General features: G+C 42.4%; 1 protein-coding gene across 1 annotated transcript in view; it reads left to right on the plus strand.

Annotated features, from left to right (window-relative positions):
* Window positions 1-14,558, plus strand: part of tenm2a (teneurin transmembrane protein 2a) — a 288,000-nt gene that overhangs the window by 226,150 nt on the left and 47,292 nt on the right. Inside the window, exons 8-9 of the mRNA XM_017307002.1 lie at window positions 9,440-9,562; window positions 13,495-13,700. Of these exons, the coding sequence (XP_017162491.1) occupies window positions 9,440-9,562; window positions 13,495-13,700 (329 nt within the window). The remainder of the gene's footprint in view (window positions 1-9,439; window positions 9,563-13,494; window positions 13,701-14,558) is intronic.

The raw sequence follows: 14,558 nt of genomic DNA on the forward strand, positions 1-14,558 counted from the left end.
AAATAAAGGGAGGAGAAAGAATAGGAGTCTTAGAAGACGGAGTGTGTAAACAAAAAAAAAAAAGGTGTGATAGATGACAGACTTGTCAGGCTAGTTGCGTCCGGGTGGACTGTTTTCACATTCCCATACATATGCACACAATCCCACACATGCACACACACGTACAGGTGCGCCCTTGACTTCTATGAGTAAACTCCTGCTAGCGGGCGCCGGTGTCACCTTTTGCGGGAGTGTTTCAAATGAATGTGCGCGCGAGTGTGTGACTGGTGAATTTGTCCGGCTCCGTGGCGTACCCCCAACATGGCACCGTCGCCGCTGATGAATGAGAGGAGCCCGCGCGCATTCACACCACGTATTTATTTATTCTTTTATATTTTTTTTTTAAGGCTTCTCTCTCTCTCTCTTTCTCCCGCCTCCTCCGTGTGTTGATTAAACAGARCCACACGCGCACAAACACTGTCATCGAGTGTGACCTTCACGCCTTGAAGCCGACCACTTCCCATCCATCACCGCCGTCTTGGCTGCTCCAGACTGATCACAATCGCTTACTTGCCCCGCCGCTCCTCCCGGCGAGAAGTGCCTCACTCGGGCGAGTTCCCATCACCGTTTCCTTCCCGTAATAACATGCTAATGGCTTTATCGTTCACAGCTGTGCAGTTAGCAAAGTAAATACATAATAATCAAATTCATATCCGCAACTCAGAGGTCTCTCACACACGCATGCTGGGTTAAGCAGAGCAACTCAGTCAAGTGTAAGAAACAGGAAAAAAACAAAAAAAAGATTAAAGATGAACATTTCTATCCAAAATAATGCATATATTACTAGCTAGGAGAAAAAAAAGTCTTCATTGTATGAAAAGTGCATTTCAAAGTATTTTCAAAGCAAATAACTGAGTTTGTTTCGGGAGGTATGCATCGATATTAATGTCACAGTTATTATAGGTGGAGCCATAAACAAAACCTCGACTCCTCTGGGTAGTTGAGTTGAAATATAGGCAGCATTTGGTCAGTCATACTATTAGCATAGTATATGCTTGGCAATGGGACAGTAACGACCTGATCATAATTTTGTAACAAAAATGCAATTTTAAATAATTAGCTAAATTATATGTTATGTCCTAGTAGTAGCAGCTTTTAATAAACAGTTAACAATGAAGGTACTTCTTTGATGGTAAAGGAAACTGATATTTAGGTAATKTTTAGCTACTAAATAACTACATAAAAATGACCAGGAAGCAACGACTGTTTGTTGGATATCCAAAGCAGATTAATGGTTTGTTGGTAAACGTATAGCAAGATTTTAACAGCAATTGTTCATTTGGAAGAAGTGCAAAAATTTTGTTCATTTTAAGCAATTATTAGTTTACATTAACTGCTCATAATAAGCTATTTGTCAATACCAGAATTGTAGTTTTTGCATAATGCGATGCCATTACTAAACTATACTATCACCCTTAACCAGCTATTTATAATTAGCTATTAGTAATGGAGTAGTCTACAGTCTTCTGTTAGCATTGTGTAATTTGGCAAGTTATTCCAAGTAAGTAACAGATGGTTTTGAGATATTAGCAATAGTTTAGATGTTTGTCAGCAAAGGTGTAATAATTGTTTTATCTTGTGTAATTAGTAGTGTTATTATATGTAATCAGTTGCAGTAGCAGGTAGTAACAAGAAATTGAGAACAGAATAAAAATGCAGTTTTTGGGTCATTTTTAATCACTCCTGTTATGACATGTAATTACTGCTTATACTGCATTTGAGAAGAAGATATGTAATGTGATAATTGTCTGGTTAAAAAAAATAATGACCAAATTTRTAACGTGTTTTTACACGTTTCTAATATCAACTGTTTTTTTAAAGAGAAATACTTAGCTGTTTCAAACTTTATCAAGAGTTTTGTCAGTCACATAATTAAATTTGTAAAAGCTGATATCGCCAAATAATTGAATTTCTCTTGCTGCGGTAGTGCCCTATTGTTATTAGAAGTCCAACTAAATAATATTTTCTTTCAAACAATCTTTTAATTAAATTTGTCAACTTTTTAAGTTGAAACCTCTGTAGCTGATGATATTATCTTCCCTTTTTTAGATGTTTAAAGAAGCAATAAGCATTAAAGAAAAAGTGCAACCACTTTGTTAAACACAAACTTTTCATTGCCTTTTATTTGTATTATTATTATTATCCTCTCAAGGTTTCAGCCAAAAAAAAAAAAAAACCTCCGGAATATGTGTCGGCTTGCGAAGCTCTGTCGGGTCCGTGGCTCCTCTCCAAAGCCGGCTCCTTGACCCCTCCGTCCCCTCTCACGTCGCATGCGGCTTCCCTTCTGCTGATCCAAGGTGGAACAGTGAGAGGTCAGGATGTGTCGCTCATGCCAGCGTAGGTGTCCGTGTACTTGTGCGTCTTTGGCGTGTGCGCGCCACGTGTTTTTTTTTTTTTGGAGGTGAAGGCACTGCTGGGGCATATGGCGGGACGCAGGGATCGGGGCATACGGATCTGGACGTGGAGCGTGTGTCGGCAGCAGCGGGGCCTGTCGCGCTGWTAAAGGTTAGGATCGTACGGCACGCTGCCAGTCCAGGAAAAAGGGGCAGGGCACGGCGCAAGGTGCTGCACCATCTGCACCGCGAGGGATAAATGGGTCATCTGCTCTGGTCAGGGGATACAACGCAGAGGTGCACAGTTGTTTTCGGTTCTAACATTCATCTCTTGACTTTTACTTTTTTTAGATAAGTTTGCAGTGTTTTGTTTTTTTTTCCTTTTGCAGTTCTTAAACCAGCGTGCCTCAGCTTGCTTCATTCATTTATTTCCTAATTCATTTTTTACAGGTCTTATCTGGGCCCGATCGTTAGTCCAATTAGGCCCCACAACGCTCGACTTGTTTCTGTTTTAAACAGAAGACGAATGAAGATTTTGTTTCTTCCCCACTTGCTTGTTCTCCGTCCCTTCCCTCAGTTTCTTTTCAGCTCCTCCGTCTCSTGGCCTTCCAAGACGCACTCTGTCTTTTCATCCTCACTCATTCTCTGCCGCTTTCTGATGTGTGATAAGATAGCATAGTTCCTCATATCCTGTTTCTAATACAGATCGATGAGAGGGAGAGGACTGGAGGTGGGCTSGGATGAGGTGAGGCAGAGCGGCTTGATGCGGGGAGGAGGGAGGGTCACGGAGCAGATATGTGAAAAGGAAATGAGGATTCAGAAAGGAGGACATCACTCAGATGCACATCTCTTTTCATTTAACCAATCACCCACACACACGCATGCATGCATGCATGCACACACATGGCTACAGCCGTGGTGGTGGGTCCTGTCAATATTTCAGTGCCGGTAAAGAAGCCATTTTTCAGCTGTGATTTACTAAGTTGCTTTCTTCTCGTTTTGTGCAGGTAAGAGCTGCCAGCAACTCGCATAACCTTTTGTGTTGCAGTCAATTACAGTTCAGTTGCATCAGCTGGATGAGGAGGTCCCATCGGGCCTCGCAGCTTTGCGCGCTTGTTGTTAATACCGTGCAATTTGCAGCATCCATACGCTGATGCACACACACACACGCACACGCGTATGTATACGCTGGCAGACAGTTTGTCTCTCGGAGTCGATGTGACCCCCAAGGGCAGCAGGCAGCCGTCAGCCGCCCCCGTCCTTTTGTCTGAGACTCTAACTGATCTCAGCAAGAGGAGCGTCTTCAGAGCTCGGTCGACAGAGAGGGCTGCCTTATTTATAGGTTACATGAGTGGATTTCATGAGGTAAATTTTACGTAATATCCCAAAAGGCCTGATTGTTGAGAACCTGGCCCAGCGTGTTGTTGTTTKTTTTTTTTCCTCCCTTTGTTCCTCTGATATTGGCAGCAGGAGATGCTGCTATTGGAGAGAAATTGATTTCTTCATTTCAGGTCTGGATAAGCATGGAAAGATGTTAATATTTACAAAGATCATTCCCAATCGCATCGTCCGATGACTAGATTCATCAATACATCTGTCTGTCTGTCAATCAGTCTATCCAATCACCCGTCCATCATCCATCAAATATCCATCCATCCATCTGTCAATCAATGCAATAATCATCCATCCAATTATATAATCATTCTTCTATTCATCCATCCACCCTCCCCATTCCATTCATCAATAYGTCTATCCTTTCTTACCCTTGCATCTGTTCATCCATCCATTTCGTCAGTCGACCTCTCCAGGTGAGTTCTTTTAGTTTCTGTGTGCGTTTGGTTTAGGCTGCAAACAGACTTTGAACCAGCCAAGAATAGAGAGCCCCTATGAGATAGGAAGGAAGGGGTGGAGCATTGGACCAATTAGAAGCCAGGCYGAGAGTGGGAGGGACCGGTCTGTGCTACAATTACCGTCCTAATTGAGGTCAGAGTTGTTAATTTACTGGTGAATTAGAACAGTTAATATGCATTTATCTGGATGGCCAGGGGAGAATGAAAACATGCTCTTCGTGTGTGTGTGCGTGTGTGTGCGTGTGTGTGTGCGAACGTACATGTGCTCTTTGTGTAATTTTACATGCAATGCAAGAGATTACATATAAATACATGCAAGAGGCCGCACTGTATCTTTGGCGCAATTAGCAGCATCACAAGTAGTTCAGTTGGATCAGCCGTGCAAAGAGGCGGCAGCAGAAGAAAGGCGAGACACGAGAGAAGAGTTTGAGCATTTCCACGTTTTCCAGAGAACAGGATGATGATGATGCAATATTTTCCACCTGGTGGACATGCAGTCACCTCTCCCTGTCACTGGCACTCTTTTTTTCTCCCCCCTCACTCAAGCAGAAATCAATTTACACCCTTTAACTTTGAAACATACAAATATTGCTGTGACATGCGCAGGTGAGCTGGATTTGTGTCATCCTCTGATCTGTTACAGGATAAAAAAAATCGGTAATTCCCTTCTTGGTCATCCACKGGGGAGGAGGCTGTGCCTTCATCTCTGCTTCGCATCTTCGCCGCATCATCTCTGGTTTTCTCTCTTTTTTTCCTTCTTTTCCAAGAATTCTTGACCACTAACCTCACTGCCAGYGCACGATCCGCCACCTCCTTCCTTCCTCATCCGTACCATCATCTGTCTTCTCTCTTTTTTCTTTTTTTTTTGTCACAGGACCCCGTGTGCCGTAGCTTTTTGTTTTTTCTTTCAAATTCTGCCTTCTGCAGATGATACAGGCAAGCACTTTGCCTTGCTGAATTATGAATCGGAAAAACATAAAAAAAATAATAAAATAAATAAAAAAACTCCATGAAGTAGCTGATCTATTTTTAATCCAACACGCTTGCTTGTTATACCTGCTGCTCGGTGATCTGCCCCCGTATACCTGTGTGTACACGTGTGTTGKTTTTTTTTCTTTTTTTGTGCTCATCTGTTGAGCTGAATACATGAAGAAGGCAGAGCGTAAAAAGAGAAACTCGTGCTAAGACRGTCTGAATYCTCTGTTCGCCCCGTTCCTGTCAGTGGGATTTGAACTGAGATGGGCTTTATTGGCACTGCACTTAATAAAGGCTTGAAATGCAGCTGGAAAACAGTAATTATKGCAATTACAACCAGCAAGAAAAATGCTGAAAATTACGTCGGCACAAAGCGAAATACATCAGTTTCTGCAGGTTTTTTCTTAAATTATGCTCAGACGTCGTCAGACGTGTTGCTGTAACCATGGAGGAGGAGGATGGTAAAGACGATAAGTGTCTGGTCTCTCTTTGTCTTTCTTGTGTCTTGCTGCAAAGAAACCTGTTGACGGAGTGTTGGCTTTGGAGCTTTTGTCACGGAGGAGTAAGTGTGCCATCTGTTGGTCAACCTTCTTCTTCTTCWGCTGCTGCTGCTTCCTTCCCAAAGCAAACAACAAGAGCAGCATTCCAAAGGAACTGCGTCGCTTCCAAACCTCGATGGGATTCATGGGGGGTTTTACGTGAGAMACAGAAAGTGGCGGATAATTTTGAAGTAAAAGGAAAACAATCGATGGTTTTTGATGTTCTTTTTTTTCACAAACAAAAAGCTTAAAAGTGTTGCACGGTGAGACAACACTTTGTGGAACCACCCTTGTCTCAAGCAGCTTCGCAAAACTTGAGACTGAAACTTTGACCTTTTCTTCCCTGYGTCGTTGCTTAAGGTTCGTCACAAGTTTTATGGGCTGAAAAACTCTTTTTTTTTTATTTTTTTCTTTTTTTTACTAGATTTACATTGTGGACTTTGACTAGACCATCCGAGCGCAYGCTGTGGCTTTGGCTGTATATCTGTAGAGCTGTATAAACAAGGTACCTCGTCTCGGTGCTGTAGGATTTTACTGTCTTTATCTCCATCCGTCTTCCCATCAATATCCTCCACAATGCATGATACTGCCACCACCGTGTTTTATGGTGAGGATGATCTCTGCCACTGATTTGCAGTTTTTGTTTTTCTGCATGTAGATCAATTCTGGTGTCATCTGACCAGATCACCTTCCTGAACATGCTAGCCTTGCCTCTTTCATGGCCTGTTTCAAACAGCTAACATAACTTTTAGATTTWWWAAAWTTTTTTTAAACGGTGCTCTTCTTGGCACGCTTCCATAAAAACCGGACAAAAAGATTCCCCGTCGAGATTCTCTAACGTGAGTCGTGCATCTCTGCATCTCTGATTAATCAACCCTTTGTCTGACTTACCAGTTCATGTGGACTGCCGTGTCAGTTCTTTGTTAGATGCTTAAAGCTTGGCATTTGTGTTTATTTTCTAACTCTGCTTCTAAGCTAATTCTCCACGCTTTCATCGATGACTGTTTCCAAATTGTCCTGGAGGTATGAATGTCTGCAAGGCTCTGAAAGAGGAATAAAAAAAATAAAAATTTTTTGAAAAATACATGTGTATCCGTAGCGTCGCCGAGACATAAACCAGACAAACACACGCACACACACACTGAGCTAACTGCAGTGCTGTCTGCCTGTTGTGTTCTTGGAGGTGACCTAGAATTAGAACGGCGTCACAATAGATTCACAATTGCTTACTGTCTCCAACTGATTCAATAGGTAATCTTTCTATCGACGGCTCTCTGTGATACCATCTGTGTGTGTGTGCATGTGTGTGCATGTGTGTGCGTGTGTGTGCGTGTGTGTGTGTGCATTTGTGTGTGTGGGGGTGTGCGCGCGTGTGTGTGTTATCTATAAGGAAGGACAGGGCAAAGATAAGAAGAAAAGGGGGGAATTCAAAGAAAAAAGATGGAACGGAAAGAAGGCTGGTGCGATTAAAAAGGAGAGGTCAAAGTTCGGATATGAGAGAACAGAGACAGGGGGCGYCCTCGCCTCACGCTGTCTGTTTCTTGTTTTCTATCCAAGCCCACCCCTCCACCCGCAACCCCTCCAATCTCCCAGCACTCCATAAAAAATAAATAAATAAAWAAAAGAGCTGACAGTGTAGGCCGGGAAGCAGCCAAGGTGTCAGCGCTTTCCTTTGACCGGGAAGCAGGGGAGGGGAGAGAAGTGGAGAGAGGGTGATGAAACACACAAAAAAGGAGGAAACAAAAAAACACTGAACTGAGAGAGAGAGAGGAAAAAGAATGAAGGAAAGAAAGAAGTTTTTCCCCCCGTAGCAAATTCCGAATCTGCATCTCCGCCTCCTGAAACTTTTACGCTCCTCCCGGTGTGTGCAAACCCTCGGCAAGTGCAGATAGRATTTTGACAAGACTGAAATTGATTCCCGGGCTCCACATGCAGGTGTTGTGAGTYTGYTCCCATCCCGAGAAGAGGCGCAGTATCGCCTTCGTAATGCATTCTAACGCCGCCGTGCATTCACGTCTCTATATGCCCWCCGAGCCCAATTCACAGGACTCGCAGAGCTGGAAGGTGCCTTTTAATGTCAAGTCACTTTCAAACAATGCATCTCAATCAACCRAGCTTTGGAGATCAAAACAGTCATTCATAAAAGAAAAGAAACATACCTCTCACTGAGGATATTATTGAACTAGTAAGGCGACAGAATGCTTGGCGTTTTTTTCTTTGTCCCCCTCGCTCATCTTGTATTTATGGTGGGAGGAGACGTTTTGCAGGGTTTGGGGGGAGCGATGAGGGAAGAGACATGGGGAGAGTAAAGAGCTGACAAAGTGAAGAGCGAACCCACTCGAGGARCCTCGTGCCACCAGCACACACAATAACACAACAGAGGACAAAGGGAGAGGAGAATGTAGAGGAGAGCCATGGAGTGTTCCCATCAGAGAGGAATCTGTCACTCGCTCTCTGCGAGACGGTGCAAAAGGGTTCCAAAATAAAAAAAAGAAGAATGCAACAGACGCCGAAGGACGCTCTGGGAGAGAGTGAGAGAGCGAGGCTGAGGCAGGAAAGGAACTCGACAGAAAGGAGACGTTTGAGATTCCTTAATTGCGTGATCTCTACAGACTCGGCTCCTGCGTTCCGCCGTGTTTCATTAACTGCGATGTGTGTGTACGCGTGTGTGYGTGCGTGCGTGTGAGAGTGCGCGCGCTGCGAAACATGTTGCACCGTCACATACAGGTGCATCTCCATAAGTCGGAAAAATTTATTTATTTTAGTCTTTCAAATGAATCGAAAATAAATCGACTTGTTAACGTGAAGCGATAAAACTTGAGGGTTTTGTTTTGTTAATTTTGATATTTATGGCTCGCAGCGAACAAAATCCCGGAATATAGCTTCTCATAAGATTATAATATTACATAAGACCAATAAAAAAGGGGGGGRAAAATGCTGTGTTGTTACGTGACGTTACGTGATGTGACATGACGTTATGCCAAAGAAGCTGGCTCTTTATATAGAGCTACATCCAAGAATGGAAAGTTAAGTGGAAGGAAAAATGTGCACAACTAACAGCTGGAGTCTTGAAAGAGCTATGAAGTGTTTGAAATAGATTCATAAGGTGCAGCTGGACACTGGACACAACTGGACTCGGATTGTCTACCTGGCCAGTGGCTGTGTTTTTAAGTCCACTTATTTTATAAATGTCATCATCAAATGTCAGTCCAGGACATCTTAGAGATCACACTTCCCTCTACTGTCAAGCATTATGGACATACTGATTTAATTTCCCAGCATAACTTCCAAGTATTGAATGCAAACTGTACAGTACATGGAAATACTTCTCACTTTGCTTACATTTATGTTATCAAAATCCTTTTTTTTTTCTAATCATTCTTATGTAATCTGATTTTCCAGGAAGCTGAATTCTGGGTTTTCATTTAGCTGTAAGTCACAGTCATCAAAATTCACAGCGGCAAAAGCTCGAAACGTAGCAGCCTGTGTGAAATAAGTGGATGTAATATCTGAGTTTCCCCACCTTTTCAAGTTGAATTTCTGAAATAAATGCACCTTTTGATCGTATCCTAAGTCACGGGAGCAAAGAAGGTTGTTCTGCTGATGAGCTTTGTCGTTTGTTGCCAGCCCTCCTCCAGCCCTCCTCTCTGGCCTCGCTCACATGTCTCTCTGCTTCTCCTCCCCTCCGTGTCTCTGTGTGCAGCGATCAACTTGCTGGGTCTGACGTGGCAGCTGAAGCCCTCTGACGGCCCTCTGTTAAACAACGGACTGGGAGCTGGTCTGCCTGTCAACAGTGACGTGGCCACACTGCCCTCTGGAGGCAGAGGTATGAACTGTCAGCTGCACACCCGACACCGAGGAGCGCGGTAGCAGAAGAGGTGGGGGGAGGGAGGGGGAGGATGGAGATAATTCTTTTCCTCCATTCTTTTCCTTTAGTTGTTGCTGCAATATTTTCCATGTACTACATGGAAAATATTGTAATAAACATGTGCACTGCTCTCTTGTGAGGAGCTCAAATCGGTCCTATCCATAGCAGTCCTCTTCAAGAATCATATTTCGACCCATTTTTTAAAAAAAAACATAGCTCCATCTTCTGCATGAATAAACTGGCTTGAGCCTGTATTTGACCACATTTTCACTCCAGTTAGAAACGAGAGAAATATAGATGGGGCGTTGCGGGGGGGGACCTCTAAAAGCCGTATTTGCACGGTAACACACAATTCGATAGATTTATTTATTTAGTTATTTTTTCCCAAACACACCCGCATCTGAAATATTGATGCGGTCGGTGACGCAGCACTGGATGCGGCGTCCTGTTTTAAACACAGCGAGTTTGTGTCGAGCCCAGTTTATCTTTTCACTCGGCGGCGAGGTAAAAACTACCCTCTCTCACCTACTCTCTCTTTAAAGGGCCCCATGCGGCTTCCTATCTGTTCTTCTCTCGCTTTGCTCGGTGTTGCTCTGAAATGCGCGCGCGTGCGCGGCGTGTGCTGTAGACGTGTTCAGGGGGGCTTCTTGCTCTGAGTCTGTACAGTCGGCATTAATGAGCGGACTGTCGTGCTCCGTTCCCCAGCCATCTAGGCCAGATGCTGCTGCTGCTGTTGTTGTTCTATACTCGCTGCTGCTTTTATTTCTTCACACACGCACACTTGCTCTCACGCTCCGTCTTTTTCTGGCTGCACTCTGACACTCCTCCGTTAGATGGCTGACCTGATTGCAGGATGCCGTGTGTGTTTTTCTGTGTTTTTCGCCGCGCTCTGAAGTCTTGGCGCTGAGGTTCTGTCAGCCCTCTATCATTTCAGCCCAGACGGCGAARTCAACGGTCCTGCAGGCTTTCAGGAAAACGTTGTATGTTGAGCCCAGACGCAAAAGATTGCACGGGGAAAGCTGAGAATCCAAAGATCAAAATTGCTGCTGATCCCGCATAACTGATGAACAAGCATAAAGAAAACCGAAAGTGTGATGGAAAAAGTATTTTTGCCCTCTTACAGATTTCTTCTAACTTGAGTAAATAAAATAAAAAAAATGTTTTCAGTTGATGAGTTGTTATAAGAGGCTTTGAGTCTTTAATATCACAGGTCTTTGAACCCTACCATGATGCCATTTTGACTTTGCTGTCCTTGAATCATGAACACTGACCGCGAGCTGAGGCAAGTAAACATACTGTGCTGTAGATCTTGTTCTTGGTTCTTTGGTGAAGTTGTTGATGTGCTCTTTGATAATTCGACTGCTCCTGGGAAGGTTCACCATATTTCCTCCATTTTGTGGTTAACGGCTGTCAATGTAGTTTTCTGGAGTCAGTCAGCCTTAGAGATGAAACTGTAAGTCTTTCCAGACGGACTTTGTTTCTCGTCTTTTCTTCGGTTTCTTTAAATCGGAGCAGGATGTGCTGCTGTTTGAGGTTCTRTACCCTGCTTCATGTTGTCAGTAAGGTTCTGTTGAAGTACAYATTTTTTCTTATTAAACAAGCCTTATGTTTAGCTAGTAATCCTGAGCCAAAGTAGGTGGTTGATCACCGTTAATCCACGATTTAGAGGATTTGCTTTTGATGGCTCGAAAATTTCTTTATCACTTCAATACTTCAAATTGTCTTTTATCAATTTAAAAATTGGTTTCATCCAAAACACTTCAGTGTGTGGGGGAAAAAAAGCAAAAACAGAAGAAGTCTGTAACACACAGCACTGCAATTTAAAAAAAAAAATTAGACATCAGCATAAAATAGTTTTATTTCATTATTTTAGGTACAAAATAGTGGTAAGTACTGCTCACTAAGATACTGAGAGACTCCTGCTGCTTTGAACGACTTCAGGGTTTTCCAGTTGTTTTGCTTGGGGAGGTTTCTGCCATTCATCCTTCAAAAGGCTTATGATGCTTCTCTCATATGCGWTGCTCCTTTAAAGGGYTTTCCATACATTYCTGACGATATTCAGGTCTTGCGACGCTGAGGGACAGTTGCGAATCATTCCTCCTATGACCTGTCGAGAGAGACTGTTGAGGATTTCAAGTGTGCTTTTGAGCAATATCCTTTTATGCTGTTGTTTTCACAGCAGGGAAGTTTTCAGTAGTAACACTGCAATAGAGGACAAAAGTTGCAGGAGTTAAAAAATGAATAACGTTCCTGTTCATAAGCAAACTAGCACTATAACCGTGCGGCGCAGCTAGCTGTAGCAGGATGTTAGAAAAGTAGCAGATAACATTTGATTTAATGCTGCATACAAAAGACTTAAACAATGCAACCCTTCAGAAGAGAGTATAGGAAGTTAACATATCTGGTGTTTTTTGTGTAAAACACAATCCTACAGCTGTCATCCTACTTGCATGCTAGCATAAGCTGTGTTTGCCAACAACATTTCTGGGAAATTTTGACTTGTTTTTCTTTTACACGAGACTCGGAGAGTCAAAAGTGACAGAATAAAAGCTTTTTGTGTGATATGTTGAATTTTTCATATTCTGTCATCCTACCACCTCAGGCTTCAGCGTTGTTGAGAATTTAAACGATGGACCAACACGGAGTATCGGTTAACAGTGAAGGAGAAAATAATGCCTGATTTGCTAAATTTCTTCTTACAAACAAATATGTAAAAAAGTGTGGGATCCGCTTCTTTTTTAGATCTGCATGAAGAGAAGAAGCCAAGATGATACTGAATATAATGTTGTGAACTCAACACACATCATGCTGTTGGAATGCTGGTCAGTTTTTTTTTGTTTTTTTTTTCTTTATAAGAAAGATGGAGCAGAATTGAACCTCACAGCTGTACCATGACTCTGAATATGCACCCAGAGTTACAACAGAATTGTTTACATCAAAGCATAGCCATGTATTAGAACGGCCCAGTCAAAGTTGAGACTTGAAACCTGAAATGTGAGTTTTCACAGACACATCTTCATTCGTTCTGACTGGAGCTCGAGCAAAGACCAACAAACAACTTAAAAAACTTTCAGTCTCTCCATGTAAAAAGCTGAACAACCTCGAAAGGCTTCACTTTTTGTTATTAGGGAAGAAATAAAAAAAGAAAAACATGAATTGTTGATGTCGCAATGTAGCGCAGCTGTTTGGGAGCTGAAACGTGACTAACAGTCACAATTTAGGAGATAGCTTTAATACCAGTGACACTGCAATTAAGTGAAACTGTGTTGGTCCGCACTGAAATACATTGCAGTTTTTGCACCGCTAAACACCAAACCTTACTGAGTAATTTTGTCTTAAGTTTCTAGTGCAAATATCTCAGTAGTTTTGAAATAATACTAAACTAATTTACAAGTCATTTTCAGCAAGATATAGGGGTTTGTTCAAAGTCAATAATTCTTTAATATCGATGAAAAAGTGCTAGTAGATTCTTTCACTTATAACGTAGGAAAAATATTTTTTTCAAATAATCTTCCAGTTTAACTAGTGCTATTTTTTTTATCAATATTAAGAAATTACTGCATCAAAGCAACTCGATTGTGCTGAAAAGATACTTGTAAGTTAGTTTTGTCTTATTTCACTTGTACTGGAAGCTGGACCAGAAATACGTGGTGAGATTCTGTGTTTTTGCAAGTGTGGAAAAAACGGACATTTTCATTACCATTACTCAAGTTCTAAAAACATTCTGTCTCTACCTTGGAGCTCTATGTTTTAGATCAGTTTTTCTTCACCAAAGAACGGTGTTTCCATAAACTCTAATATCACATATTACATCAGCCGTCCATTAAATTGCGCTTGTCATGACAGATGAAACAACCCTGTTGGATTTTTTCATCCTCTCTCCCGCTCAGGTCCGTGGGCAGGCAGAAACAGCAGCATAGACACCGGGAACATCGAGGTGGGCAGGCGGGTGACCCAGGACGTCCCCCCTGGAGTGTTTTGGAGATCCCTCCTCTATCTCAGCCAGCCGCAGTTCCTCAAGTTCAACATCTCCCTCGGGAAGGATGCCCTCTTTGGAGTTTACATCCGCAAGGGCCTGCCCCCCTCGCATGCGCAGGTACGATCCGCTCGATCGAACTCATCCTGAGCACCTTTCAGGGAACACGACTGTTCCTTTTACTCGCTACGCAGACTTCACAGTGGGACTCCTGAGGGTGTTGAGCTTGGAAATAAATGTTCATTAAAAACATTTTTGTTGCATTTGGCATTTAAAAACATTAGTCATGAACTCCGAAAGCTAAATAATTTAGAGAAAAGATTTGCGCTTAATTAGGTTTCACAGTAATGTAACTTCAACTGTCTCTTGTTAATTAGTGGCTGCTCGTTTCCAAATAGATTTTATAGAACAGGGATAATTTCCCTCGGTTAACTGCTTGATTGCCTGACATAGCTTAAGTTTGAGTCCATTGTGCTGAAGTAAGAACAGTTTTCCAGAGAGAACAAGGCCCCGTGTCGTACAGAGTTTTCTCTTTTCCTCTAACGCGACTGAAACACCTTGCATGTAGTTTAGGCTTACATCATTACAGCATGTAACACGTTTGTATCATGCCCACCAAGCAGCTGGCCTGTTAAACTGTAACGAATGAAACAAGCAGGTGGCTCAGCGCTTTTTTTTTTTTTTTGAATCAGTTGACCAAACAGAGCAGATTGGGATTTGGGAGAAGATGTCCTTAAATAACTTGGATTAAAACRCACACAAAAGAAGGTGGGAAAATCAAAACACAGTCAGTGTATGTTGAATGTTTCTAAACATAAAAAATGATTGTAATGAGTAGTTAGTGTCTTAAGTTTCTTCAGTTAGTATAAATCCAGATTAGTTGGTTTTGAAAGCTAAAGTTTAAGGCTGCTCTAAATGACTAAAGAGGAGTTTCAAAGACGTCATAGCAGTAAACGCAAATGTTAATATATAACGCTT

Source organism: Poecilia reticulata, linkage group LG10 (assembly GCF_000633615.1).
Source record: "Poecilia reticulata strain Guanapo linkage group LG10, Guppy_female_1.0+MT, whole genome shotgun sequence".
In the NCBI taxonomy this organism is placed as follows: domain Eukaryota; kingdom Metazoa; phylum Chordata; class Actinopteri; order Cyprinodontiformes; family Poeciliidae; genus Poecilia; species Poecilia reticulata.